This window comes from Charadrius vociferus, unplaced genomic scaffold, assembly GCF_000708025.1.
Source record: "Charadrius vociferus isolate BGI_N301 unplaced genomic scaffold, ASM70802v2 scaffold370, whole genome shotgun sequence".
NCBI classification, from domain to species: domain Eukaryota; kingdom Metazoa; phylum Chordata; class Aves; order Charadriiformes; family Charadriidae; genus Charadrius; species Charadrius vociferus.
This window is the reverse complement of record NW_009646744.1, coordinates 1,962,835-1,990,543: the sequence shown is the minus strand read 5'-3', so window position 1 is coordinate 1,990,543 and position 27,709 is coordinate 1,962,835. Positions and strand designations below refer to the sequence as shown.

Sequence of the window (27,709 nt, the reverse complement as noted above, 5' to 3'; positions counted from 1 at the left end):
ATTTTTTTTTCCCAAAATAATGAAAATTCCAGTTATTTATCTTACCTTTATGAAATTCTGGTTATGATCACATTGATGTTAAAAGATTAGACGTTTATGTGTCTGAAGTGGACACAAAATGACAGTCCAGGAATTGGAGTACAGACACATCCTTGAAGGACAGATAGCACGTGGCTCTGAGGCTTCGTTTGCAACTCCTACTATTTTAAATAGAATTTTGAAGAGTAAATTTTCAGGCTGAAATGCCAGTTCCTCCCTTGTTTAGCATTGGCCCAAGTGGATTTGTGGTTTACTTATACTTAATAATCTTTCTCATTGCTTATTAAATGTTGAGAGGAAGAGTCATGTCCTTGCACATAACCTGACCGGTTCCTGAATGATTCCACATCCCTCAGGCGGTACCGTGCAAAACAGCAGAAAAAAATTAATCACTCTTTGATCTGTTTGTACGAGTGTATCACCCGGAAACTATGTCCAAGGAGCGCTCTCGAGATTCTTACAAGGAGGAAAAACAGGATTTATGCCTCAATTTTGATGTTTCACGTGTCAGTTTATGACCTCTATCACTTCGTCTTATAACGCCTGCTACTAATGCGCATCGGCTTTTTTTTTGTCTGCTAAACACCCCCACACCTTCTTCATCTTGAGTTAATCTGTGAAGTTTTTGATGTTCTGTGTATGTCTTTGCCGTCTGTATTCTGGTGCGGTTACTTGAGGTGCCACAGTTTGGGGATTGCCATCCTTTATGTTCCCTCTTCCCCTGCGGGCAGTCTGTAGGACTCTTCAGCTCAGGTGTGTCCCCTCTCCGGCTGCCTGGGATGGGCACTTGCGTGTCTGACGCCCTTCTTCATAGCAGGGATGGAGAGATGGTCCTTCAGCGGGTAAATCCAGGCTTTTTATTTAGATTAATCACAAGTTTTAAAAGTCCTGTTCGTCTGCAGCAGCATGGACACGCGTGTGTTTGGGGTGGATACTTGCCTGTAGCATGGACGTAGCGTCAACATTGGCTTTGAGGTTCGCAACGTGAAAATAGACGCGGCCACGCGCGCTCAACGACACGGGTCGGGGTGGGGGGGCCGCAGACGGTTCAAAGCTTCAGCCTCTTGTGGGTACAGAAGCTGACATTAAACAATAATCTATTTAAAGGCATTGACAGCAGGAAAGTAAAGGCAGTGTGCTTCTTAATATACTTGAAGTCAGTTAATTAAATTACTTCAGTTTTCTTTTAGTACGCCTCAAGCAGAAACTCGATTGCATTTCTGCTTTTCACAATAAGGTTGGCAATTTGGCTAATTGGAAGTGCAACAGGAGATTAATTGTACCTTTTTAACTTCAAGAAAATCCTCCCTGCTCCTGGCACAGTGGTAATCACATACAAACCTACAGGATATTCGCACACTTGGAAAAATCCTCGTATTATATTTCAATTAAATTCTTTCTCTTCTAAATGCTAATTCAGGAAATCAGATGAATATAGAAGCCCAATTCTGGAAACAACAGAGTCCTTCCAACGAGGTGCGAGAGCAGCACAGGAGAGGCACAGCTGAAAAGTCCTTTGTGGCTTTATTCTCTCCTGGTTCTTGAAAAATGTGATATGAGGAGATTGACTGTGTTCCAGATTAATAGTAGAAGTGACAAAGACGGTCAACAAAAACCTAGATAATCCTAAATTTGCGCAGAACTGAAAGGTTGAAGATTCCTATAAAGTCTGGGTGTTTAAGTGCATTACTTAAATCATTTTTATGTGATATCTTGATTGGCAACAAACTATTAATAACTTTTCATTGCTCTCTTAATCAGAAGCTTTCATAAGCAACGTAATAATTTGTCTTGTCCTGTCTGTGAAGAACTCTGTTAATGAGTTGTCACATTGCTATTGCGAAAGAGCCATCGTAATGGTACATGTAATTAAACCATTTTTCTTGCAAACATTTAAGATTGCTTTTAGCATAAAAATATTATTTATCCATAAATTACCCATCCATATTATTTATCCATTAGAAGTGCCTTTGCAGCTAGACTTCAAAAAAGTCACATCAACTTTGCTCATGCAGAAAATAACTATAATGTAGCTGAAACTGATAAGATTGTGATAGCTGTAAATTGATTTCTGACTACAAATAGTGAAGTGGTTCAAACGTGTCATCTTTCAAAATAATATACTTTTGTCCCCTAGACAAAGCAGTATGTTTTCCCAAATGTGTGATTATGAGAGCATTCCTCAATTGGAAAATATAATAAACTCCTCATGGAGTCAAATGTATTTATAGTGTATTGTTTCACATGATTTGACATTATCTCCAGAGAAACGTACGTACATTTATAAACAAAATTTATAAATGAAGTTTATCCTCCAGAATTATGGTGAAAGCATACGCAAACAACAGAGAAGACAACATTAGCATAAGAAAACAAATGCTGTGGAATACGGGTGGATAAGGGTTTGGTGAATTACCAAGTGCAATGCAGGTAGCTATGACATAAGTACATGAGCGCCTTTCATTATTCATTTCATATTAATCTGTGCACTTTAACTCAAGTCTGCATTAGAGACTGGCTCAAAAAGAAGCATTTCATTACAGGTTATTGAAATACAGTTTTCTTCATTTCTGCTGATGCAGAAGGGGAGTGAGAGTGCTTCGCAGCTGCTTTTTGACTTGTCTGTCTCCTTTGATGAAAAATCAATATTTGCCCTTAAAGAGCATGCTTCCAGGAGCTAACAAAATGCAGCATATCATTTGTGTATGATTGTCACTTGTGTGTATCAACCGGCTCATCTTGCACGACGTACAGGGAGAGATGCCCGGTGCCAGGTTCTCAAAGAAGTCTTGAGTGTTCTATCCAAAAGACCCCCTGCACCAACTTTCGTGCACAGTCAGTTTTGTATTGTAGTGTCGAGACGTCACCCAGGCTGAGGGGCAGACAGGTTGAAGATGAGACAAAGTCCGGGGTCGGGGGCAGAAGCTGTTCAGCACGAGGACACGTCCCCGGTTCAGGAGATGGCTGAGCAGCAGCCGATGGGAGCGGAGCAGCGTGTCCTGCTGAGGCTCACCCGGTTCCTGTGCGTCTCCTCTGCCACTGCCTCCTCTCAGGGCAAGAAAACTCGGTTGGAGAGACCTCTGCTCTCACCTTTAGCCCTTCTTGCCTTCGGTAAGGCCACGTGAAGAAAGCGGGGTTTGCTGCTGGGGTTCCTGTCATCGCCCAGGACCCCGGCGGCACCTGAGATACGTGGGCTGAGCTCGGAGGTGTAAGCCTCTGCTTGGAGGAAGAGGAGTGATTCTCTTCTCCAAGCAGGTTTTCCTCCTCCCCATACAAATCTGCGTGCGTTACTCCAGCTGACCCCAAGCCTGCCTCCATCCCTGCCCACCAAACCTCTGCCAGGGCCACAGCGCAAAGAGCGTGTGGTGGTGGCAGAAGTGAATCTGGGGAGGCACGGACCACCTCCTAAACTGGTGATGGCTCATATTCTGCATCTACCTGTGCACCCAGGACGATTCCCCTCCCTGTGCATCTCGTGGCTCTAACAAGACCTGGGCATACCTGCCTTGATGCGCGTTTCATGCGTGTTCATTCACATGTCCATTTTTCCACGTATAACACTTGAAACCCAAAGCAAATGGCCAACCTTTAACGTGCAAGTCACTTCGGTTAGATTTCTCATTAAAACAGGCTGTATGAAGGCAATATATTCCTGTTGATGTTTTTAATGTAGTTTCACTGTTAAATAATAAAAAGTTCATGTGTGAGTAACCCCACTTAATACCCTGCTAATAGAAATCAGGCCGTTAAAATGCTCAGCCCCTGTGTCGTCCCAGATGCTGCGGTAATACAGCGATGGGAGTAAATGACAGGAAGTTGCATGTTTAAAGCCAAGTTTTTTTCTCTTTCAAATCAAAGTTTAAGAAATTGCACAGTGCTTATAGTATCTGAGGTCGTTGCAGGCTCTAAAATAGAGGTTAAGTGGAAAATTAATACTTATAATATTTTCAGAATATATATACATATATAAACTCTCACTTTGCTATAATGAAGATGACAGAGCTTGTATCCACTCGTGCCTTCAGTAGAATAACTCATTTTTGGCCACAGACCAAAGTTTGTAGCCAATTATTGCAAATGCACAAATACCTTCATGGAGACTATTAATAGAGTTGTTCTCCTGGTCGTAAATACCCAGCAGAGTTTTAAGGCTTCACCTTCCTAAACATCCCGGGTTTGTGGAGGAGGACGTTACTGTTAACAGCCTGGGGTGGTTTTTTGTTTTGGTTGGGTTTTTTTGGAGAGGTATAAAGCGCGTACCTTGTGAAATTTTTGAGAAACCTGAGATGTTAGATGCAACTTTCCTGTAGGTGGATTGCATGCACTCCGTCTGGGTGTTATAACAGAAAAGCAGAATCACGAACACGGTGTGAATCTTCTAAAAATGAGCAAGAAGAAAGGAGTGAGCCCATCTGCTGTGAATTATTAAGGTAACTAGACTGGCACGCTTGAAAAAAATGCATTAGAAAAAACTTGAGAATGAGATGAATTAGGACTCTCTGAAAACAGTTATACGCTCCCATACGTGCTCTGACTGTTGGAACTGATAATCGAATTACAGACCACAATCCATGAATCCCAGTTATCTACCTCTGTGCTGTGGGGAGAAAGTTGGAGTTCATGAATATAATTTCCTCCCAAGATTGATGCTTACCTGTTCAGTCACGGTCTTTGCATTTTTCTGAAATGTCCGGTAGATCCAATTAATAGAAACACTTCACTAAATCCCTGGTATGCTAATTCCTCCCTTCCAACAGCTCCAGCAGGACGACCTACCATTGATTTTCCTTGTTGTACTGTCTCCGAGTTTCTCGGGATATAAAAGTCATCCATTTTTATCTGTATTATAATTGCACAACTATCTAAGAAGTTCATTTCCATATGTTCAAGCCGAAAACTTTTTTGGCTCACCAGCAAAGTCTTATGTTGCACTAAATTCTTTGAGCAGAAAACCAAGAAAAGATAAATTAATACCCCATCAGACTGTGTTTGCAATAGTTTTCTGGCATTTGCTTAAGGCTGAATTTTTCTCCATGTAAATTACTAAAGTGATAGCATGTGTAAAACCAAGAACAAATAATATTAATGAAGCATAAGTTCTCAGCTTGTCTCTGGAAATGAATTATTAAAAGCACCAACGAAAGTGATTTAAGAGCCCATGACTAATTTAGTTTTTATTATTTTTATATGAATCACTCATGAATCTATTGTAAAAAAGATCAGAGACATTTGATTAGTGAGGAGAAATCATTTTCAAAGTGATAGCCATTGTTGTAGATTTTGCATAATAATAATCTCATTAAACGCTTGGGTACATTTTGTTTTAAAATCCCGTAAACATCATCAGAGACTTCGAGGACTCTGAGGATCAGGCAAGCTTTTTTAACGTGAACGAGTTAATACATTTTCGTTGCTGTGCTGGTTACTATGAAATTGTGATGGCGTTTCTCTTCGTCTAGAGGAAAACCAGTGACACCAGCTAGCCCCAGTGCCAGGACTGGTTTTGTCAGCAGGCGCTGAAACCACATGGGGAAGGCTCCCAGCTTCCCTGGGCTTGGCAGAAAGGGCAGGGTTTAAAAGTGAAGTAAATAATAATAATAATAATAATAATAATGAAAGATCATTATTATTATTTAGAAAGAAATCCCAGTACCTGGTGGGATTCTCCTAAGAGAAGAAGCCACTGGGAGAGCTCCGTTCCCTCTGTGGTTATTTCTGCTGTGATCACTTTTACGTGAGCGCGGTGAGGGGCTATCGACTGTCTTTGGGACTCACCCCCAGCGTATATTAGGGCCATTCCGTATCTAACTGGGGTGGTTTAAAGTCACTGGGTAGGTTTAAAATCGCCTGGCTGCCGCCCGGACGGTATGGAATGTGTACCCCACCGTCCCGCCTGCGTTTGCTGATAGAGATGGGGAGATTGTTGGGTTTCGTGTCACTGGGATTCGTCTTTCTGGTCCTTCTTCCCATTTACAGCTATAAGGCGAGTGTATTTTTCTCAAGTAACTGGAAGTTATCCTAAAAAATAATAAGCCTCAATCTACTCTATGCTATTTCCCCTTCAGACCTCCTGGAAAACAAGGGATCCTCTTTGCCAAAAATTTAAAGGGTTTTAAATGAGAGCGCACCCTGGAACAACCCCACGCCATGTTAGAAAGCTTCATGAAAAAAGCATCTGAAATGGGTAAAAAAGGCGGGGGGGGGGCGGTCCCCCACAGCCTCCGGCATCGCCCCGGGTTGGTGCGTGTTCCCTCTCCGCCGGCTGCGTTCCCGCGTGTCGGAACAGGAGATTTGTGACATTGCAATCACATATTGGGTTTCGCTCGAGACAGAACGCGAACGAGATTTACAAGCAATATGCAATGTTTTACACATTTCTAAGCACGGTGTCTGCGAGCCGCAGCAGATTGCATGACCAGGGAATGCATTAGGAGGGAGGAATGGGATAAATAAATATGAAAGGTCTTCTGTTTGGAGAGACCGATGCCTTGGGTAATCAGTAGTGATGGAAAGGAAATACAATGCAAAGAAAAAAAAAAAAAAAAAAGTACGTATCCATTTTCTAGGATCTGCTTTGTTGTTTTTTGGAATTGACTGAGCGCAGTAGCAACTTTTTTATTTTTTAGATTACTGAGCTGTTATCAATTTAAAATGCAGGGTGGTGCCTCTTCTTAATCTTGAAAAGTTAAAAGATATTCTGAGGTCACTTAAACAGATCTTTATTTGAATGATAACTGCAAGACATAAAAGAAGCTCATGAAGGGCAGACAACTTTTTATTTGAAAAAGGGAGAGAAAATATGAGACAAACTGTCGGAGAAGTCAATTTATCATCTGCCACCAGTCGACCTTCTCAATTATGAGAAATTATAAGCATAGCTTGCTGAATTTTATTTTTTTACCAGAATCCATAACATTATTGTACAATAAAATTCATAAAATAGAAGTGATGAACACCTTATCCTTATCTGGCCGCTTTGATGCAAGGCCCATCAGTTGTGGGGTTAGGGTGGTTTCTGCATTTTGTTTATTTTCATCAATTCTCTTTCTTCCTCTTTGCAAGAAAATTCACTTTCTGTGGGAAACAAGGAAAACCATGGCCCAGAAGTTACTTTTTTTTTTTTGCCTTTCTCCTGGCTGCCTATACTTTTTTTTTGTGGGACAATACATAAAAATGCCTTTTCAGTTCAGTTGGGCGGTCCCAGCTCCCGGGGGGGGTGCAGCACTCACTGCAGCTCCTGGACAGCCTGAGATATTCTGCTTTAAAGGTCAGATGGTTTTAGGGAGAAAAGAATTAAGTTACATCATTTTTATAGATGTTTATGGTTCCCTTTGACTGCTTTCAGGCTCGTGGTGACTCGGAGACCCGGTTTTGCCAGCAAAAGCCATCTGAAAAAAAAAGTCAAAGCACGTGAAATGTTTCCTCTGCCTTTTTCCAGCGCGAATTCTTCCCGTTCCCTCTGCCCACCCCATCCCCTCCCCTGCCAGCCCCCCCAGCCAGCTTACCTGCGCGTGTTTGGGCGGAGGGATGGAGCTCAGAGCACGAGTCTCTAAAGACGTTTTGTGCCAAACAGTTTCGGAGAACTTTTGTTCAAAGAGCTCCCGCTGGCTGCTACACGTTTTTGAGAGGCAAGAATGTCCTTGTTGACCTGCAGGTCCTTCTGGGCTCGGTGAACTTGTGTGCAGCGCTACGGGGTTACACCCTGTGGGGGACCAGCAAAGCAGGACAGCAGCAAAGGCACTGTCAGTGCTCAGTTACGTCCCCGTTGATACCGCGGCAGTGACAAGAGAAGCACTGGAGCGGCTGCTGAGAGCTCCCGAAGGCAGCGCAGTGCGGAGGGGTGTGGGAAAGGAGGGGGTAGCGAGGGGGGGTCCGTCTCTGCTCCCAAGGAACAGGCGATGGGATGAGAGGGAACGGCCTCAAGTTGCACCAGGGGAGGTTTAGATGGGATATTGGGGAAAATTTCTTCCCCAAAAGGGTTGTCCAACACTGGCACAGGCTGTCCATGGCAGTGGTGGAGTCGCCGTCCCTGGAGGTGTTTAAAAGAGGGGCAGCCGTGGTGCTGAGGGACATGGGTTAGTGGTGGGTTTGGCAGCGCTGGGTTGATGGTGGGACTCGATGATCTTAAAGGTCCCTTCCAACCAAAATGATTCTGTGATTCCATGAAATAGCCCAGGTACCGGGACCGCCCACCGCCTGCCTGGGACGGCTTCCCGCTGCGCTGCAGCACTGCTGGCTGGCATGAGCGTAAGATGTAGAGTTAGAGGCTATTAAGGAATCAAAGTCTCATCATTTCCTAATGCTCTAGGGCTTGGGTTTTCACAGCGCTTCCAAGTACACCCTTATAAAATACACACAGAAAGTGCTTGTGCATAAGAACGCGTGCATATATATAAAATGTAACTGTGAAATCCTAATGTACTAATTATATCCACAGGGAAACATAAGGAGAAGCCATGAGCTGCAATAAATAAACACAGGAAAGAGTCATTAATTTGTTAGAGAATTCACTATTCTTTTTGTAGCAACAAAAGGCTCAGTATTGAACCTAAATTTCGTAATCACGGTTTTCTTCCCACATCTGGTCATTCTTAATAATGTTGTACTCTTACGTGAATTTACTGTGCGTGTGCAAGTTCTAATGCAGGGCAAATAATTTCCTTCTGTGCCAGACACAAATGATACGGTGTTAACCTAAACCGTATTTGATAACCTTCTTTAAGTGCTAGAAGTCAGAAAATAGTTTTTAAAAGTCATAAACCATGCTTTTTACCAATATAAGTTTCTCTTTACAAGAAAAATGCATTTGGAGAGGAAGAGAATAATACTATAATCTTGCATCAGTTTGTTTTTGCAAGGGTCTTATATTAATACATATGTATGCATTGGAAAAAACAGATCGTCCATAAAAAGACAATTACAGAGCACAAACCAGGCATTCATAATATTTTTCTGAGATATCTTAAAGGAAGCAACATACTTAAAACAGAGAAGATTTTATTGTCCTGTTTTTCCCTAACTCCTTGTAAATCATTCCATAAAAGTAGCCATCCTGCTTTTATTGATCTAAACTCAATTTGAGTTGCTTTGGGATTAACTTTAAAAAACTGTTATTAAGTCCCCTCCACTGCAAGCGTTTTCTCTATCTCATGCAAATATCATTCGAACTGGGTTGATATCTTTTCTATTTGCAGTTACTCATGCATCTTTGCTTTCCAGCAGGAAAGATCTATCTGACCAGAAAACAGGCAAATGCTTCAGATGGGAATTTCTGAGTAGGTATTTGTAATAACGTGTTGGGTAGCTTAAGCAGCTTATCCCGTAGTCTGGATGCCAAATGTGCCTGACACCCAAGGTGGCAATAATATCTGAGATGCTTTTGATTATAGATAATGGATTTCAGGATCGTCCATGGATTTACTCTTATTCTTTATAATTGTCCATACATTTGCACATTGGGGCCGCACGTGCCTTCGGGTAGCAGACAGCAGAACCGGGGTGGTTATGTTTGTCCCCTCTCGGGTCAGGGTCTGTGCTGTTGTCCTGCCTGTAAACTGTGTTTCTCGGTGCTCGCTCTCAATCTGTCTTGGAATGTGTCTAAAAAGTAGGCAAGTTCCCAAACTATCCCTTCCTCCCTGCCACTGAGAGGAGAGGCATGAAGACATCTCTCTGGTGCCAGACAGAAGTTATTGGAGAAGATTCAAGAGCCGGCAGAAGTAGTGCCAGATCAATCCTGCACTGCAAGAGATGGGCTACTTTGTGCTTTTCCTTAAGCGTGCCAGCTGGCGTTGCAGGTCTGCCTCGGGATCGCGGCTTCCTTCGAAAAATGTTGGAAGTGTCATGGCTGGAAAGGAAAGCTTCAAACTGTAGAGCAGATGCAACCCTGAAGAGGCAGAAAATGTGGGATATAAGGAGCCTCAGATGGTTTTGGTTTAGAAAGTTTTGATGATCAACCAACTCCTGCTCATAATTTCTGAGCTCCCGGCAGGAGGTTGGTGGTCACAGCATGGATGGGGACGGTCCCTTGTAGCGTCGGATCTGCCGTGGGCGCAGCAGGGAACGGGGGCGGCATCAGCACCTCTCCGCATGGATTCCCGTTCTCCCTCACAAAGAAATTGAGACCCAAGTTCTTGACTCCCAACCAGCAGAGCAAATTTAAAAAAAAAAAAAAAAAAAAAGCCCTGATATTTTCCATCAAGCGGTGCCGTGGAAGACGTTGGCTGTGAGTTCTCACCTCACCGCACTACGGGGCTGCGCTTCCATTTCTCTCCTGGTGGCCGTGCGGGACGAGGGTGGCACCAGGCACGGCTTTGTGTAGGGGCTTTCCTCGTAACCCCCTTGGCTGCTGGCCGGCTTTCCACCTACACATGCAAAATTTGAAAAAAAAGTCCTTGGGTTTTTATAAGCAAAACCACTCTTCAACACTCACCCTGTTGTACTGGGTTTGTGCCACCCTCGTCCTAAGTTGAATTTTACCATATTTTTGCAGTGAAATTCTGCGAAGAGTTTAGCTTAGCATGCTTCACACATGGAGCTAATTAAAGAAAAGTCATTCTTTAAGCTCCTGCACTGTTTTTTAAATCTATCCTTCTGGGTTTGCATAGAAGTACAAACATTCTGGAGCTGCGGAAGTCTGAACATTAATGGAGTAACAAGTGAAGCTGCTGCTTATACCCATCAGTGTTGGGGTTCTGTTCACTATAATTTGAAATAAATTCCTAAGCAGAGCACTTGTACAACATATTCAAGTGCCAAAACCTCTCTACTCACTCATATTCTCCCCATCTAGAATCCAAAATTGAAGTAATGCAAGAGCAGGTCTGGGAAGATGAAGGGGAGAAAGAAAGATACTTGTCAAGCGGTTACAGATCAAAACAAGTTTGTTTGAGAAAATGCTTTTTGTCGTCTTCGTTGTCTCCTGCCTAGCGTATTGTCTGAGATAAGTGACAGTTTCCGTTCTTTTTCAAGTCTCAAGGTTACGGTGTATGTTCTAAGAACTGGCATAGTTAAAGGAAACCTTAACCCACCCAGAAGTTAGCATTTTATGCATCTGAGGTTAACAGGTAGATGCTAAATGCCCCCATAAATTAAACAGCTGGAGATTGCCATCTCTTTTTTTACGTGCAAAGAGCACCTTGTTAGCAACCAGCACAAAAGTTCATGTTCTCAGATGAGTTACTTTGCCTCACTCTTAAATTGCCGCTCATTTTCTCCCTGCGTGTTGATTGATGAACTTTAAAACTTACTGTTCAAAATTCAAGCTGTGTTCCCAAGCTGCGATGCTATCAAAACCACCGAACAGGTAGTCTGCCTTCACATGGTGTTTAAAATATTTTTACTAAATAATAAGGCACCTTTCCTGTCTTTTGTTACACACAGGATTTTGGAGAAGACGATTCCCTCTACATCACCAAGGTAACAACTATTCACATGGGCAATTACACCTGTCATGCCTACGGCTACGAAGAGCTGTATCAGACCCACATCCTTCAGGTGAATGGTTAGTAAATGGCATATATGACAATCCATGAAAACGTTCCTGTAAGCAAAGTTGCGCGTTAATCTCATTCGCACAGAGACGTGAAAAATCGTCTGTGTCGGAGAGCGAATGCAGCTCGGGCTTTGCTCACTCGCGCTACCGCACAGGCAATCGAAAAGAAAGGTACCGAGGGGGGATGTGTGTAATTTCCTGGCTTTAGCGGGTATCCTAACTGTAAAACAAGCTGTCAGTAACATTTCCATAGAGTTAAGGACAGTGTTTCAAAGCATCTCATAGACTAATGACTACTTTTGTCAACAGAAGTGTTGCTTCAATAACTTCTTCTTCCAGAAAATCATTTCTGTTGTGTGAAATAGCTCAGGATATTTAAATAAATACAGCACAGTGTTTCCAACCCAGCTTTCTAACTCCCTGCTATATATCAGATTATTATGTGGTTGTAGTCGGCTTGGTTCACTGAGGGCTGTTTACATCGGCTGAAGATACGGCCCGCTGGGTTGCAAAATGAGGGCAAACTGTTTTACAGGTGAGAGAATCACACGGGCCATGTTGCAGCATCCTTATTCCCCTCCGTCCCCTGGACCGCGTCTGCGCCTGGTGGAACTTACATTCAGGCGTTTGCTATCTTCCTTCTGACCTCAAACTCACTCAGTCGGATTTAGCTTAAAATTGCATTAGCTTAAACTGGCTAAAATGGGACCAGCCCGTGGAGTATCCTTCTCCCCAGCAGCAGAATCGTTGCCCAACTTTAAACCCATATTACCATGTGCTAACATGACCAGCAGTATCTCCAGAGCAGGAGACAGGAGAACCCGTTGCTCACTATGGGTAGACTTTGATGTACTCTGGTATAATAATATTTAGTTCTACAGGAAAATTCAGTAACTTTATTACAGGGGATATATTATAAGGAAACTTAATATTTAGTTCTTTCTTTAGATGTGTGCAAACCTCCACAAAAGGGAGCTTTCAACTGGTAAGAGCAGATAGCTTCACAGAGGTTAATAGAGGCTGACACAAAGAGAAAGAGTAAAACGGGATATTTATGAACTTTAAGAAGCCCCGTGGTGGACGTGGCGTTTGGGTTTGACTGCAGCTCAGGTCTTCTGGCCGTGTGTAAGTGCTCCCCACCCACAGCGAGTACCTGGAGGAGAGCACAAAGCATCCAGTTGATTTGAATGAAAACTGACTTAATGTTTCCACATAATAATTTGTCATCTTTTGAGACAGTAAACTGTAAAGTCTCAGCAATGTGGATAACTAGATTGTGCATGCTGCAGCTGGGAAAATAGGTTTCCTTCCTCAAAGTGCTATTTGTTTGATGAATGGCAGTTGAAAGAAAAGCGAGCTAACAACTTAATCCCGTGTATATTATGTGATATATTATGAGGCCTGAATGGAGTTTAGTTGGCAGACAACAATGTAGACTTTATCATCACTGAGAATATAAGGCCCAAAGGCTTTGAAGCTAAAACCAGAATGAGAGGAAAGCTAGATGGAGCACGGGGAGGGGTTGGTGCGTTTCATACTCATGCCTGCCACTTAGATTTAACTTGTTGTTGAAAGATCCCATTTTCTTTTTAAATGGAAGTTTCATACCACAGCTGCCTGTAGTTTTTCTTATTAATACAAGAACACTGTTGTACCAAAGAACCCGCTACCCCTGTTAGCTTCTCAATGTTGCTATATCGTCACTAAATACTGGAGAAAATGCCATGCGGTCTGGTATCAACCCAGGCTTGCTGGAAAACACTGCAGGGTCTAGAAATCCTGGTCGTACAGCATCTGATATTCCCCCGTGAGCCGTTAGGCTTCGCAAAGCCGGGTTTTTGCAGTTCTTGAGGTGACTGGCTGGCTGCCCACATCACTAAATCCTCTCCTTTCCTGTCCGCGTCGTGGATTCCTTCAGCAACTGATAGTGGGGCAACAGCACCCGTGAGAGGACAACCTTGCTTCCCTTCAGGCGCATGGTGGGGTTCCCAAGGCAGAGCCCTGCTCGGGAAATCCTCCTCGTTTTTTAGTAACTGAAAGGACAAATTGAGGAATTTCTCCTGACAGGAGTAGAGAGAAGAAGCTGAGCCAAGCTGAACTGAGTGAAGATGCCGAGGATCTAAGTGTAGTTGATGGGCTCTGTTCAGCACTGGGGATTGTCTCTGTCTGTCTGTATCAAACTAAAAGCTCCGTCTTCAATACGGGAGGGGTTTTGTTGCTTTTCTCTGTTGGACTAAAACGGTAAGAGAATGTGACAGAACCAAGTCAGCCAGAACTGGAGTGTATGTGCTCACCTGTCTCCTCCAGGGAGGGACTGATACACTTTTAACATCAGGGGTTTTATTCTGTGAAGGAGGGACTGATACACTTTTAACATCAGAAACACAGAGGGGTTTTATTCTGTGATAACGATCAGATTGGGGTTTTTTGTTTTTAACAGAGAAAACTCCAAGTTTCTCTGTTGGAAAAGAGTAGAGAAAGAAGAACCAAGTGAAAGCAAAAGGGTTTCTCCCCAACCTTTCCCAAGCTCACCCAGTTTGTACAGGCGGGTCCCAACTTTTAGACCGCGTTTCAGTTAATTCAGTATTTTCAAAGCTGCAGAAGCTCTTCCAGTGTCCTTTGATCCTTAATGTACCACCTGGGCCCTGGCTTACTGTTCCTGCTGTTGGCGCATCAGTACAGATTACAAAATATTTTCCTTTTAGTGCCTTTTTCTCCTTAAAAGAATCTGATCCTAGTTCTATGCACCCACTTCATATGCTTTTATCCAACATGCTGTATTCTCTTTATCTTACTTTCTCCTTTGTCTCTTTTTAGAACATAACACTGGCTTGTAACAGCTCATTCATTGTAACAGCTCATTGGGTGATACAGAAAATAAATAGCTTACACAGAAATAAAAGCTTAAATAGAAAGCTTAAAGCCCAATTTTGACAAAATTAAAAGTTTCTTGGATTCAGGGCTCTAGCTGAATGCATTACGGGCTAATCAAATTGATCAAAAGTTTACCCACAGAAAGCCTGGCTTTCATCCCAGTATATTGTCATGGTGGTTCCTTTTCTTGCCCAAGGAAAGTAAATTCACTTCATTGCAGTCAAATCCTGCTGGAAGACGGGCCCACGCTTGTCCACGGTGGGCAAACAGTGTCCTTACTGCCGCCTGCTGCTGTCCCTGTGCCGCACAACCCGGCCACGCGCGTGCTTGGGCTGTTCCACCAGCGGGTGATGCAACGCTAAAAGCCACTCCACGTTGCCTGACTCGGCGTCACGCGTTGCGCAGTCTGGACTTACCTAAAAATCCCCTCCGAAGTCACCTTTCTGAAGGGCAAAAGGTTTGTTTTGCCGAACCGCTGAATGCCATGCAGCGCTTCCCTTTGCATCTGCTTGTTCGGGACATCACAGATAACACAGGCAGATCCAGATGCTTGTTTTGGCAAAGAGAGAGGAGAATCCTGTTAGGCAGAAGACGTGACAACCGCCGGCGGAATGCCCCAAACCGCTGGCTCACATCTGGGCAAGAAGCATAAAGCACACACGTGAAATGCAGCCTAGGTGTGACATTTGACGTGGTGGGTTTGGGTTGAGCTGGGTCAATCTTAGGATTCACAGCAGTGGGAAAATGTTAGTCAGTGTGTTTATACACCTGGGCCTTAATGTCTTTGGAAGAAAAGAACGCACGGAGAGGCAGCACAGAGTTTAAGAATGAAAAATTCGCCTTGCGTGCTGGTATCAGGATCGATCAGGAGAAGCCAAGAAGAGTAGGAAAATTATGTTCTCTCCTGTGTATGGATATTGCTTGGGAAGTGTGTACAGCGTACGCTAACTGTAGGGAGGAAAAGCAATTTATCACTTTCAAGAAGAAAAAGAGTTGCTGAGGATAAAGAATCTCATAAAATTGTAATCAACTATGAAAATTGATAGTTTGCGAATCAAGAGACTGCTGAGTGTAGGGCATCATTTTTCTTGGTCCTTGCACTCTGGAAAACATCAGCATAAATCAGAATATTGTATTCCTGGAAAACAGTTTTAAAAAGCCATTCGATTCTCGGTCCAATTATAAGGGTCCAAAAGAACAAATTTTCCAGTAACGGAGAGATGTTTTAAACACGGGTGTTTTGTTAATGTGGCTTTTCGAGGGAAAACATACAATGCTGCAAACTCCTTTCAAATCATAAATGGAAAGATTAAAACATCTGAAGTAAATGATTAATCTAGTAATTATTATTAAGCCTTGGCGTATATAGATCCTGTAGCAGCAATGTATGTCTTCGGGGCTTGATACCGCCATCGGTGCTCATCGTGTGCTTTATCACCTGAGCTGTTTTATTGTAACGAATTGGTCTGCTCTCAAATAAGGCACTACTCAGTATGCAGTAGTAGGCAATCTACCCCATCTCTTACTTGTTTGAATATCTCTTTTTTTCCTACTTTGCTTAAGATAATAGCATTTTTATATTGCCTTTGGCTGCAGACACAGTAATGGTTAGCAATGATAGATATTCACCAAGGGAAATAGCAAAGGATAATCCATATATTCCGCAGTCTGGAGCTGAAATCTTTGCAAGTATTTAAAGTGAAATGTGCTTACTTGGAATGTATTAATTTGTAGCAAGGACAATAAAAATGCATTCTGCAGTTTGCTGTTATCACAAGGCAGTTGCGTGCAATAATTTAGCTGCGCGATGAGTTATGTGAGACAAGAGAGAAGAAATAAAAAGTTTAGAAATGGAAAGAGCAGGAAAATTATAAGAGAGCGGGAACGGAGGTGCAGCACATATTTTTGTAGGTGAAAACAAGCGGTGTTCCGTATTAATCACTCTTGAAAAGACACCTTGCTATAATTTCAAATTAAGCTAATTTTCATGCAGAGCATTGATTCAGGACCCCTGAGCTACTTTTTGCCATATACATCTGTTGTGGTTGTGGCTCTGCAGGTAAAATATGTGGATTATTCACACGCAGCCTAACATGGTGTGAGGCAAAAAACTGCGAGATGCGAGTAAACTCTGCTGTGTGAAGGAGTGCCCTGTTGTTAGGGAGCTGTGGCAGTGGTTGGGAGTGCAGACGCGAGTGTCCATAGGGAGAGAACCTAAAGCAAACCGTTAAGAGAAAACATGATCAACCCACGGTGGGTTTGAGAGCGTTAAATAGGTGATGTCTGGAACGGGGTCTCTCTTAAGAGCTGGTGGGTGAGAAAACACCACTAGGCTTGGAGGAATATCGCTCTGGTGCCTTTGGCCATTTGGGATACCTTAGAGAAGGGCTTGAGCCCGGCTGGGGACTCTCCATGTCACCAGGAACCGGGCAGGCGCGGGCGGGCGGCCGTGTCCTGGCCAGAGCAGAGCTCTGCACGGGGCACGGGACCGGGCAGGCTCCGCTGCGGAGCTGGTTTTCACGGAGCTCTCCACCAGAAGTACATGAAGTACTAGCTGCCCATTGACTTCGCCAGGATTTGGGCATCCAACCTGCTTGGGTGTTGTAGGCTTGTTCCTGTGCATTTGTAGGAGACAGACCACCTCTCATCGATGAGTCTGAATTTCAATGGACGTACACTTTCAATGGACCTCAGTTCCTACATCGTTTCGTTCTAAAAATGTTACTAGTAGCAACATAGGTGGGACAAGCATTGAGCACGGGACCTTCATAAAATTCTGTCAAAGTGGACAAAAACTACTATCTTTATCCTGTAGCGTCTGGAGACACTGACTCAGAGAAATTTAAACTAATTTTCTGAGGTACAGATGGAATCAGAAGCTCCTGACTCTCCTGAGTTGTTTGGACACTGTCCCTTAATGAACTGAGGGACGGCTCTGACGGTTTCCAGCAGCAGATCGCTTGCTCTGCTCTCCTTCCGCTTGATCTGGCACCTCCTGAAGCCGGAGGAGCTGTAACCCTGACAGCCACGGGAGGAAGGGAAGATAAAAAGCCATTAAATGCTTTTATTTAGAACTTGCAAACTCCATTTAGTAAAACAAACCTTGTCTTTCTGGTAACCTCCTGACTAAAACACTCTTACTTGATGTTTTACTCGCTGCCCTGCATCTTACAACACATTTTCTTTTCTTCTCCAGTAAAGGAAATAGAGGAGGAGGAGGTAAATCCGCAGGTCCGGAGCAGAGGTGGAGTTTAGAGCCATTCCTTTGCCAGAAGTCCCCGTTTTTTTGTCTCTCCAGTTGCCCCCAGGCATTTCCTCTCCGATTACACTTGAACAATCTCTCGCTTTTAAAGCTATAAAAAACAAGTAGACTTGAGGGCTTTCTGTCGTGGCTGATTTCCTTCCAAGCTGATGACTCAGCTCTGGTTAATACTTGGCAGCTGGTAGGTACGGCAGGAGGGAAATACATCTCTCTCTGGTAAGGCCCATAAAAAATAGAAAGACGGAAAATGTATGCTGGTGAATGTAGTTATCTAAACTATCCCCAATGGATATATAGACACATAGCAAGCTGCAAACACAGATTTCATTTTATTCTAAAGCAACTGTTAAGTCAATTTAATTTTGCCGGTCCTGGAGCCTAATATATGGGCTGCATAAATGGAATATATAATGGACTATATAAAAACACTGCAGTGAGTTGGGTACCTTAAGCCAGGGATTTCCAGTGGAAGTTTGTTATTGTCTCGTTCAGGCTTTCTAAAAAAAAAACACAAATTTTCTTCAGTCCTCCAGTAGCGCTAGCGGAGGTTATTTCATTTTCCCCGAGGAAGAAGTTGGGCCCCGACTTAGCGCATCCACATGGGACTCTGATCGTGGTCTTACAACACCTTTCAGCAGTTACATCATGCATCCCAAAATCTCCTAATCTGGTAGAAAAGTTGACCGCTTGATGATGAAACCCAGCAGTCCATGACCACCCGTCAAACACCATCACGGCACATCCTCACGTTTCCTTTTATTATGTCTCTTGGCGTGAAAGGCAGCAGAGTCCCGATGGTTTTTTCACCGATACTGCAATATTGCAAATTCTTTTTAAAGTTTGTGAGTAAATTGTTTAAGAAGTAGCTAATGGGTGATATTAAGCCTTGTTGATTTGAGCAATGAAGGCAACATGATTGAAAATCAATGCACTTGTCTGAAATTGTAATATAATTAGTAGTTCTGCCAGTTGAGTATATTAAATAGTTCAGAGGGGCCTTCCTGAAACAAGGTAAGTCACGTTTTGAAAGCCTCAGAAAAAAAAAGAGAAATCATTTATAAACGCTTCATTTGATCAGAGTAACAGGTAGTGAATATACGGGCTGTTTCCTGATGGATATTTAATTAAAATGTTGACTGCTTCTAATAGGCAAGAAACTAGATTCAGTGAAGGTTTGGAGATTATACTTTAATTTTTAAATATGTGAGTACCCACCTTAGGTTTTAATCCAGCTTTACTTAAGATCAATCAGTCACTTCATGAAAGAAAGCAAGAAGCAGCAAGAAGAGCCTAAATACAAAATCAGATACCGAGATTGCTCCCTGGCGGTGCTTTATTAGTTTGCTCTTTTCTATTACTGTTTTCTATTTTCTGCCCCCAAAGTTGAGCTGTAGAAAAATCATTACTGTAGCTTGCACGGCAAGCCGGGACGGTGCTCATCTACCCGGTTCGCGGGTCGGACCTCTTCCGCAGCGCTGGCTGAAGGCAGCGGCTCTCGAGCCGCCGACAAGGGGTGAGTTTAAAGTCGCCAATTCCTTGTTTCCCGCAGTGCCACCAGTGATTCGCGTCTACCCCGAAACGCAGGCGCAGGAGCCCGGCGTGTCGGCAAGCCTCAAATGTCACGCCGAAGGCATCCCTAATCCCCGAATTACCTGGCTAAAGAACGGCATTGATATCATGCCAAAACTATCCAAACAACTAACGCTCCTAGGTAAGAACAGAATTTTGATTAATTAAAGTATTGTAGACGGGGATTAAGGAGGATTATTTTGCACTTTAAACTAGAAGTTCTTGTACTTTCGCTAAGCCACAGTTGTTGGAAATCGTGTTACAAACCTCCTGTTCTTTCTTTTTATCTTTTTCTCCCGTGAATCTCTGGGGAAATGCGGTATCGATTGGTGTAAGTGGTAATGGTGTTATGTTAAAGGACAGCGTGCCTGGTTCTCTGCTGCCTCGTCTTTTGTGTACAGCTGTGCAAATCAGAAGAGAAATGCATTAAATTATTTGTTGGGGTATAAGCGCTATGTTGGACGCAAGTCAGCAGGGAATCAGGCTGCAGGTCACCCGTCTGCTCTGCAGAGGGGATCGGGCTCGTGACTGCTGCCGGTCCTCGTTCACATGAGGCTGCGACAGACACGGAGAAAGGCAACAGCATTTATCTGCAGTTTTCTGTGTTAAAATATTAAAAAACTCCCCACGCTCCCCTCAATTTGGCTGTGGTTCACTGCAGCCCTCAACTAGTGTTGGCAACACAGATATCCCTGCACGGTTGGGTGCGACATCCCAAAATCTGCCAAAGGTTTTAGGCAACATTCTCGCTCCAGAAAGCAAAGCGGTAGGAGGAACTGTGGAGAGACCCCTCCCAAACCCAAGGGTTTGGTGATCTGATGAAAAACAGGTTGCAAAGCTGAAGTTAATTTTTCTCCACTGAAGCTGAAGCATTTTTATTTTTTCTTTAACAAGAAGAAATAAATGAAATGTAATTTATTGTTTGCACTTGGGATTGTTCTTTGTTCGTTTCTGGCGCAGAGTGTGTATGTGCTAATGGAAAGAAGCAAAACATCAGCTCTCATGAGAATCTCCCAAATACCTCTAGTTACGTACAGGGAGATATTGTGCGGTGGGGCCTCCTTGTCGAGCCGTCGCCCGGCGGCTGCAGCAACGGAAGGCAATTAAGGGCAGTAAAAGCAATTAGCAGCAGTGAGGAACACTGTTTATGGGTGTTTTTCTTACAGCAAACGGGAGTGAACTTCATATCAGTAGCGTTCGATACGAAGACACGGGTGCCTATACCTGCATTGCCAAAAATGAGGTGGGAGTGGATGAGGACATATCTTCACTTTTCATAGAAGATTCGGCAAGAAAGACCCGTAAGCTTAATTTTCCATGTATTTGTTTCTTTAAAGTGTATTTAATGTAGGGTTACACATGAAATTTAATCGTTGAGCCCATTGCATGCGGTACGTTGGGCTGTTACACGTAAGGCAATGACAATTTTGTCTGTGCTTTGATCAGAGGATTGGGTTCTGTTTTGGGAAGGGATCATGTGGGGAAGGTAGAATCTCCTCATCCAGGACCATGGTGCCTTTCAGGTGCCAGAAGTGTACTGGGTGTGGTACAGCTAACATCTTTACTAAAGTAACAAACTGGCAATAGTTTTAGATATAAAAGAATCCCAAACGTAATGTTTTGTCGAATTATATGCAGCTTCAGAAAATAAATTGTGTTGATTTCTGTACAAGACTTCTTTTAAAGCCCGTGACGAGTCTAAGTTCTCAAATATTTAGATGCTTGAAAAATGTTCTGATTTAATTATTTTACCTGTATTTACATCGCTAACGAGCAAAATAGTTCTCCCTTGGTGTGAAATTCTCTTCCACTTCAGAGACAAATATTCCCCCAGCCACTCTTAGCGGCATGTCTCCCGCAGGAGTGTGGCAGTGTTATCTTGACCGCACTGTCCCTGAAACACAATTAATGAAGGAGGTGATTGGTTGCCCCAGTGGAAAGCTCCCAGAGGCCCGATCCTTCCTCATTCTGCTGTCTTAACTCCTTGGGAGATTGCTTCGGTTCATGGTGATACTAAAAGGCGAGCTGCAAATGGGATTTTCGCTACTTTTCTGGCTGTTAACGCAGAGCAAGAATTGAAAACTAAGTTAGCCATAAATATGGGCTCTCATGGCGATTCTTTGGAAAATGTATTCTATTCCTCATTAAATAGATTTATGTAGTCTTGTTAATATGGGTCGTTTTCCCTTGAATACTTGAGCAAGGGAAATTACAGTATGTTGAGAAATAATTGGATGTGTCTTAAACAGAAATTCAAATACAGCTGTACTTTCAAAGAGTATTTGAATCCTAAAAGAGAATGTGATTGCATGAAATTCCAAGCAGAAATGCAGCAAAGTGTGTAGCTGCTGTAACTGCCAGTCTCGGCCTTCGGAAAGATGTCATGTTTGCTTATTGAACCTGTACAGAAAATCACAGCCTGTACCATACCTCCAATTACATTTGAAGATAGCATCTTCTCTTTACTAAGGCTTTGATCTTTGCACGGGCTAAAGTTGGCTTCATTTCAGCGGGGATTTTTCCCATGTCAAAGTTTCAGAATTGTCTCTAGAAGGAGCAAATGTATTTAGCGCTATCTATCTTTCCTGAGATTTTATTTGAATGAATGTTATAGAGTTTTCACAAATTGAACAGTTCATGTAAACATGAGTATTAATTCAGTTTCTTGCTACAATGAAAATTTTGACATTGTTTTGTTGTTTTTTTTTTTCTTTTCCTGATTATTTTCTGGCTTTCCCAATTTTCTGATGCTGCAGTTGCAAACATACTGTGGCGAGAGGAAGGTACTGCAGTAAAGTTCTTTTGTCGTAGTGATAATGTGCTTGTCTGCTTTAATAATTCCATGATGGGCCATTCTCCACTGACTTGCCACTAACTCTATCAACTTTCACAGTTACCAGATTAAGTACAGACCAGACATTTAAAAGCTAAGCTATTCAAATAAGAGATGTCACTCTCATAATATAAATCGTACCTATAACTTCTTACATTTTCCCACTATGAAATAATAGGCGACCATAAAATATATAAAAATGTGAATTTTATATAAACTGCCACCAATGTGAGTAGCCTGAGATTCTCAAGCTGCATTAACAATTGCACAAGTGTCAGAAGTGCTCCCAAATTACCATAATTGAACGAGTAAGACATAAATTCAATACTCTGCATTTTTAAGCAAGCGATTCAAGCTCTACCTCCTCAGCAGCACGTATTGATGTTTACTAGGTGAGCAACAAAAATTGTGTTCTTGACTGTTAGGCAAAAAAAAAACCAACCCACAACAGGTTTTGCTTCCCTCTGTCCTTTAAATCGATGCAGGGTAAAGGTTGCCCCATTTCTCTTTGGTTTAATTGGCAGTTAAGATCTCTAGTTTGATCAAATCTGTAGTGTGCCCTGCACAAGGTCAACATCTGTGTATCTTGGAAGCCAAATGAGAACAAAACCCCATCCTAAACAGCTAATGGACTCAAAGGTATTATGGAGGCGCTTGAAATGAAGATGTATTTAATTTTGGGCGCGCTTGTGCTGTCATAATTTCCAAAAAGCACAGTGAGACGCGTCGTGCAAAGACCCAAGGAGCCGTGGTGCAGCTCGGCCGGCCGGCTCTGTGGGTACGGTGCCCAGGTGGAGGGATGGGGAGCCTCCGGGCTCCTGGGGGCTGTGAGCGGGGTACCCGCTCGCTAGAGAAGGTTCTTGGGCTGAAGTCCAGGTGCAAGCCAGTTCTTAGGTCTGCCGGTGGCGTATGAGGAAGCCGGGACCTTGGCGTCCTTCCAGCCTTGTGGGGAAGGTCTCCATGCACATCCAAACCGCTCGCACCCGCGTCCCTGCCCTTGTTCCCCCGGGAGCGGCCGCGGACCCGCTCCGCCTGGGGAGGCTGCAAAGACCCTTGTTTCATAGATAGTGCCTCCAGGTACCCAAAAGGACAGTTGCGCATCATGCCCTTGGCTTGGCGCTTTCTGGTTTGCCGTGGCTTGGCCCAAAGGGTTTTAGGGGCAGAAGGTAAGAGCCAGCTCATAGCGACCAGCGCTCCCTGGGCCGGGTGTGCGAGCACCCGATGCGTACCTGCCGTCCCGCTGTTGCCTGCGGACGCGTACACGCAGCAGACGCAGCTGACTGGAGGTCGTGAGATGTGGCACAGCCGCCTCAGAGAGCTCTCCAGCACTCGTTCCCAAATATGCCAAATGCGAGTGCCTGGTGCACGGCAGTGAAGCGCCTCTCTTCACTGCTGATGCTCCTGTAAATGGCATTATGGGCACTAAGAATTGCTGTTTCCCTTCTGCCAGGAAGCAAAATCCCTAGTGCATCTAATAGTCCGGCATCATCTGCATGATGCTACGTGGCTGTTTCTATACTGCATCCCTTATGCTCCTTTTTAAAGAAAGTGGTCGGATAACCCTACCAGATGTAGAAGTATAGTAATATTTAAAGAACAGCTAAAAAGTTGGTTGCAGAAAGTCTTATTATAATTCTGCTAAACAATATGGGCTTACTGCTTATCAACCTTGAACATTTTAAATAAAAGTGTGAGCAATATACAGGGAAAACGTGGGCAGTAAAAGCAGATTTACTATTGATGTTTCCTAAACAATTCGGTATCCTTAGAGCAGGTTTATTCCCCTGCCTGTGTTGTTCTCAGTATTTGATCAGCACATTCATTTTAGACAAAGAATCCATTGAACACACTTTAGCATGTGAGATCTTGGCACAGGGAAAGCTGGAAGAGAGGAATGGTATTTCTGTTTTTACGTTTTAAATGTATTCTTTCAATTCTGTTAAAACTTACGTGTAAGTAGCGATATTAACAGGTGGATTGGTAGACTTGAGCTCCTTTAAAACGGTCACATCCTCGTGCCCACAAGGTCTGTGGTAACTAAAGCTATCGGGAAAATGCCTGGACAGAATATTGCATAGAGCAAGCTTTTGCTGCAAGTCGAAGTTTTAACACAAGTAGTTATTCATTTTAGAAGTCAGTCTGTCAGTCTGTTCCCAAAACCTTTCGCAGACTGCGCACAAATAAAACCTGGAGAAATGAGCGCACGTAGCACGACCAGCCACTTAAACATGGAACTGGAAGCACGTGCAATATGGTGCAACGTACAAACTAGCTCTTAATTTTGTACAGAGAAAACTATGAGTAGCCCAAATGTAAGGGAGAGATTTGTTTTCATGCCAGCGCTCGTTTTTGCAGTGAGTGTTTCTTTCTTTATACCTGGATAAAGGGAGCGTATCGTGCCAGCAGGCAATCATCGGTTATGTGAATGTATGCACTTAAAAAGCTGAAAGCCTTTTTGTTACCAAATTTAAGTTCTAAAATACTTCCAGCCATTTAGATTAAATTGAGGAAAATCATTCAAGTATCAGATCAGAAGAAAGTATTCCACGGTGACAAATTTGCCCTTTTTGCTTAAAGAAGGGAAATACAAATGTACGCTCAGGTGGAGACTGTATTTGTCAAATAGAGAAAACTCTTGTTGTCATCAGGTGTCCTCCTAAAGATTTTAAAAAATAAAGATATTAGAGTAAACTTCATCAGGAATGGTTCAAATAAGAATTGTTATGTTTAGAAGACCACAACCCATTCTTTATGGGGTTTTTGTTATATTAGGTGTTTTGTTATACAGATGAGGTATGTTGCCTTTTATAACGCCTTTAGTTTTTGAACATCCAACTTGAAATGCCTTCAATTAGAAAGGGGAAAAAAGAAAAAACCCTCCTCATTAGTCCGCCAGTTCCCACTCCAGTCCCTGCCTCACTGGTATAAATAACGCAGCTGAGCAAAATTCTCCATTGCCCACCTCTCTGCTGAAATAACTCCCCGGACCGAGGAGTTGCAGCAGGATGGTACAGAGTGGGGTCGGTTTTACCGACCGGTTTGTCCGTGAGATTGTTTGGAGATGTGCCCCAATCAGGACTTGGCAAATACTTCGTAAGTCACAATAAAAGACCTAGTTTGTCTGTTAAAATGCTGCTATGTCTAAAAATCAGTGTGAAGATTACTCTCTGAACAAGTATTTTAATTTAAATTCGTAAACGTTAAAGAGAGAGTACTTGAATGCTATTAGTAATTTGTATAGTATTTTAACCAGTCAGCAGAAAAACTTGCACTCGTTTTACTGTGAAATAAGTGGTGGGACTTGCCAAGTCACTAACTCTAAACCTACTGGGGTAAAATCATTATCAAAGTATTTTTGTGACTAATTAAGGCCTTAGTTTGGAAATACACCGTCATTTTAATCAGATCATCAGGTGAAATCACGCTACTATCGTGCATGAAAATAATAATAAGCATCTTCACAACGATCATAATTTGTTGCCTGCCTATTTCCACTGCTTAGGATTAAAATCCTTTACTCATGAAAATACGTGCACTCATTCCAGCCAGGGTCAAATTCTGCCCTCTGATGTATTCACTCAAATCCCACTGAAGCGGGTGGGAGTTGGGTGCATGCTGTGAGCGCGGATTTTGGTCCAAAGTGCCCCAATGACATGTTTTAACAGTATACTTGGAAAAAATTAGCCCGTAGTCTGTAAAGATAACTTAGTTCTCGACGGAAGTTCGGTAGCTTTTTTTTCTACGTGCATGATCCCTCACTGTGGCATCACATTTAAGGATCACGGCTCCTGTACCCGCCTGATGCCCTAACTGGGGTATTTCTGTGGTATGGTTTAGAGAGAGTCAGCCTGAACAGTGTCAGGACAGCAAACACCACGTGCTGAGACATTGTGCTCTGAAGCCACTTATTTGGCACAAAAAGAGGGGGTTTTAGCACCAAAAAACCCCTTCTAGTCTTACTAAATACTATGTATTTTACCAAATTTTCCAAAAATGCATTTATCCAAATTATATGTGTTTTTGCTGTGAAGTTTTCCGATGATGATTTAGACCTCAATCCTGCAGACACCTAAGAGATGTGAGAAACTCTGTAGATGTGCGCAGTGTTTAGAGCTGCCACTACAGGACCAGCCCAGGGAATCGGAACGCTGAACGTTGTTTAGATCTGTAGAACCGGGACCTTATTTCTCCATGGGTAGAATGTAATTAATGAGAAATTACAAATTGTCACATCACCATATCGTTGGCAGATAAGTACACTATCAACATTACTGGGGGTGACAGTGGTCATTGCAAACACTTATTGGTGGTGGTATGAGAAAGATGAGATGATGTTTGGATCTTTCTAACTAGAGTGTTTGAAAAGATCCTGAACATTTCTGAAAGACGCTTGTCAGTGCAATTGCATGTAGCTGAAGAACAACGAAATAATCAGTGTTTTAAGGCATTTCTGCATGACAGAAATGTTAAATACGATCTCCTAACAGCAGAGCAATGACAGACAGCTTAGTTTTCCAAATCTCCTGGAATGCCCCAGTTGGATAAATGAGTGCTATTGCGATGCTGAACTACTCCACATTTGTGAATTACAGTTTGCAAGATTTCAAAAATGTATTTGTTTTGGTGGCCATAGTTAGTTCATCTAGATAGTTTAAGAAAATAGAGAAATATATGTATTTTCATTCATGGAATAGTTGTTAAGCGCTTTCATTTTGCCGCACAGTTATAAGAAGTCAAGTTACTTGTAACAGGAAAACCTTCAGATTAATTTTAATTAAAGTTTCTCTCTCAGTTCTCAAGTTAGTAGCAAGCTATTTTTAATGAAATCATAGAAAAAAACAAAGTCATAATCTGAGGGAGTTAACAGTGCGATAGAGGGGCTTCTTGTAATCAAATCCCCATTCGGTACATGAGCACGAGATGTGAACGTAGTTGTTTGTGTACAATTGCCGCCACCAAGGCAATGCATTTTTGAATGTGTCTGTACCTCTTCACTCCTTGAAGCCCTCGTTGTGACATGAAATTTGATTTTGTGAATGCACCGACTGCATCCAAATGACTGACTTTTATGTAAGGCAGATTTTGTTTGTTGGGGGAGGAGGGGGAGTTTTGAAGAAAAGTCCTAACAGCTCTGGATACATACAAAAAAAAAAAATCTTATTCCTTTTGCTTTATCCCCCTTCAAGGCCTGAGTGTTGGGAATATGTTCTATGTCTTTTCTGATGACGGGATCACAGTCCTTCAGCCAAACGAATGTGAAATCCGGAGACACATCAGGCCCGAAGAGAGGATTTTCACAAGCTACGTAAGTCCTAAACCCAGCAGCTACAGCCGACAGCTGGGAAACTTTCTCTTAATCTCTTCAAAGGTTGTTATGGCTAAAAGGACCCGTTTGACATAGCGATGCTGGAGCTTGGTGGGCTTCATGTGGCATCCCTGAGGTGTGTCATCTTCTCCTCTTGAAAATTAAGGCAACCACCTATGTTATAAGACTGACATGGAGGATTACTGACACGCTGCAGAGAATTTGACTAGTTGTCAAAGCAAAGCAAAGGCTTTCACTTGTCCTGTTTGACCTATTTACACATCCAGGCCCAAAAGTTGTAACTGGACTGGAGGGAAAGTACAAAAGTCAATAGCA

The 27,709-nt window shown here is 42.9% G+C and overlaps 1 protein-coding gene across 2 annotated transcripts in view; it reads left to right on the top strand.

Annotated features, from left to right (window-relative positions):
* The window catches only part of FSTL4 (follistatin-like 4), a 242,366-nt gene that overhangs the window by 202,943 nt on the left and 11,714 nt on the right, over window positions 1-27,709 (top strand). Inside the window, exons 7-11 of one of the 2 annotated variants that reach the window (XM_009890828.1) lie at window positions 11,419-11,539; window positions 19,216-19,377; window positions 20,402-20,536; window positions 21,992-22,018; window positions 27,255-27,373. In XM_009890828.1, the coding sequence (XP_009889130.1) occupies window positions 11,419-11,539; window positions 19,216-19,377; window positions 20,402-20,536; window positions 21,992-22,018; window positions 27,255-27,373 (564 nt within the window). The remainder of the gene's footprint in view (window positions 1-11,418; window positions 11,540-19,215; window positions 19,378-20,401; window positions 20,537-21,991; window positions 22,019-27,254; window positions 27,374-27,709) is intronic. The other variant, XM_009890835.1, reaches the window with a different exon arrangement.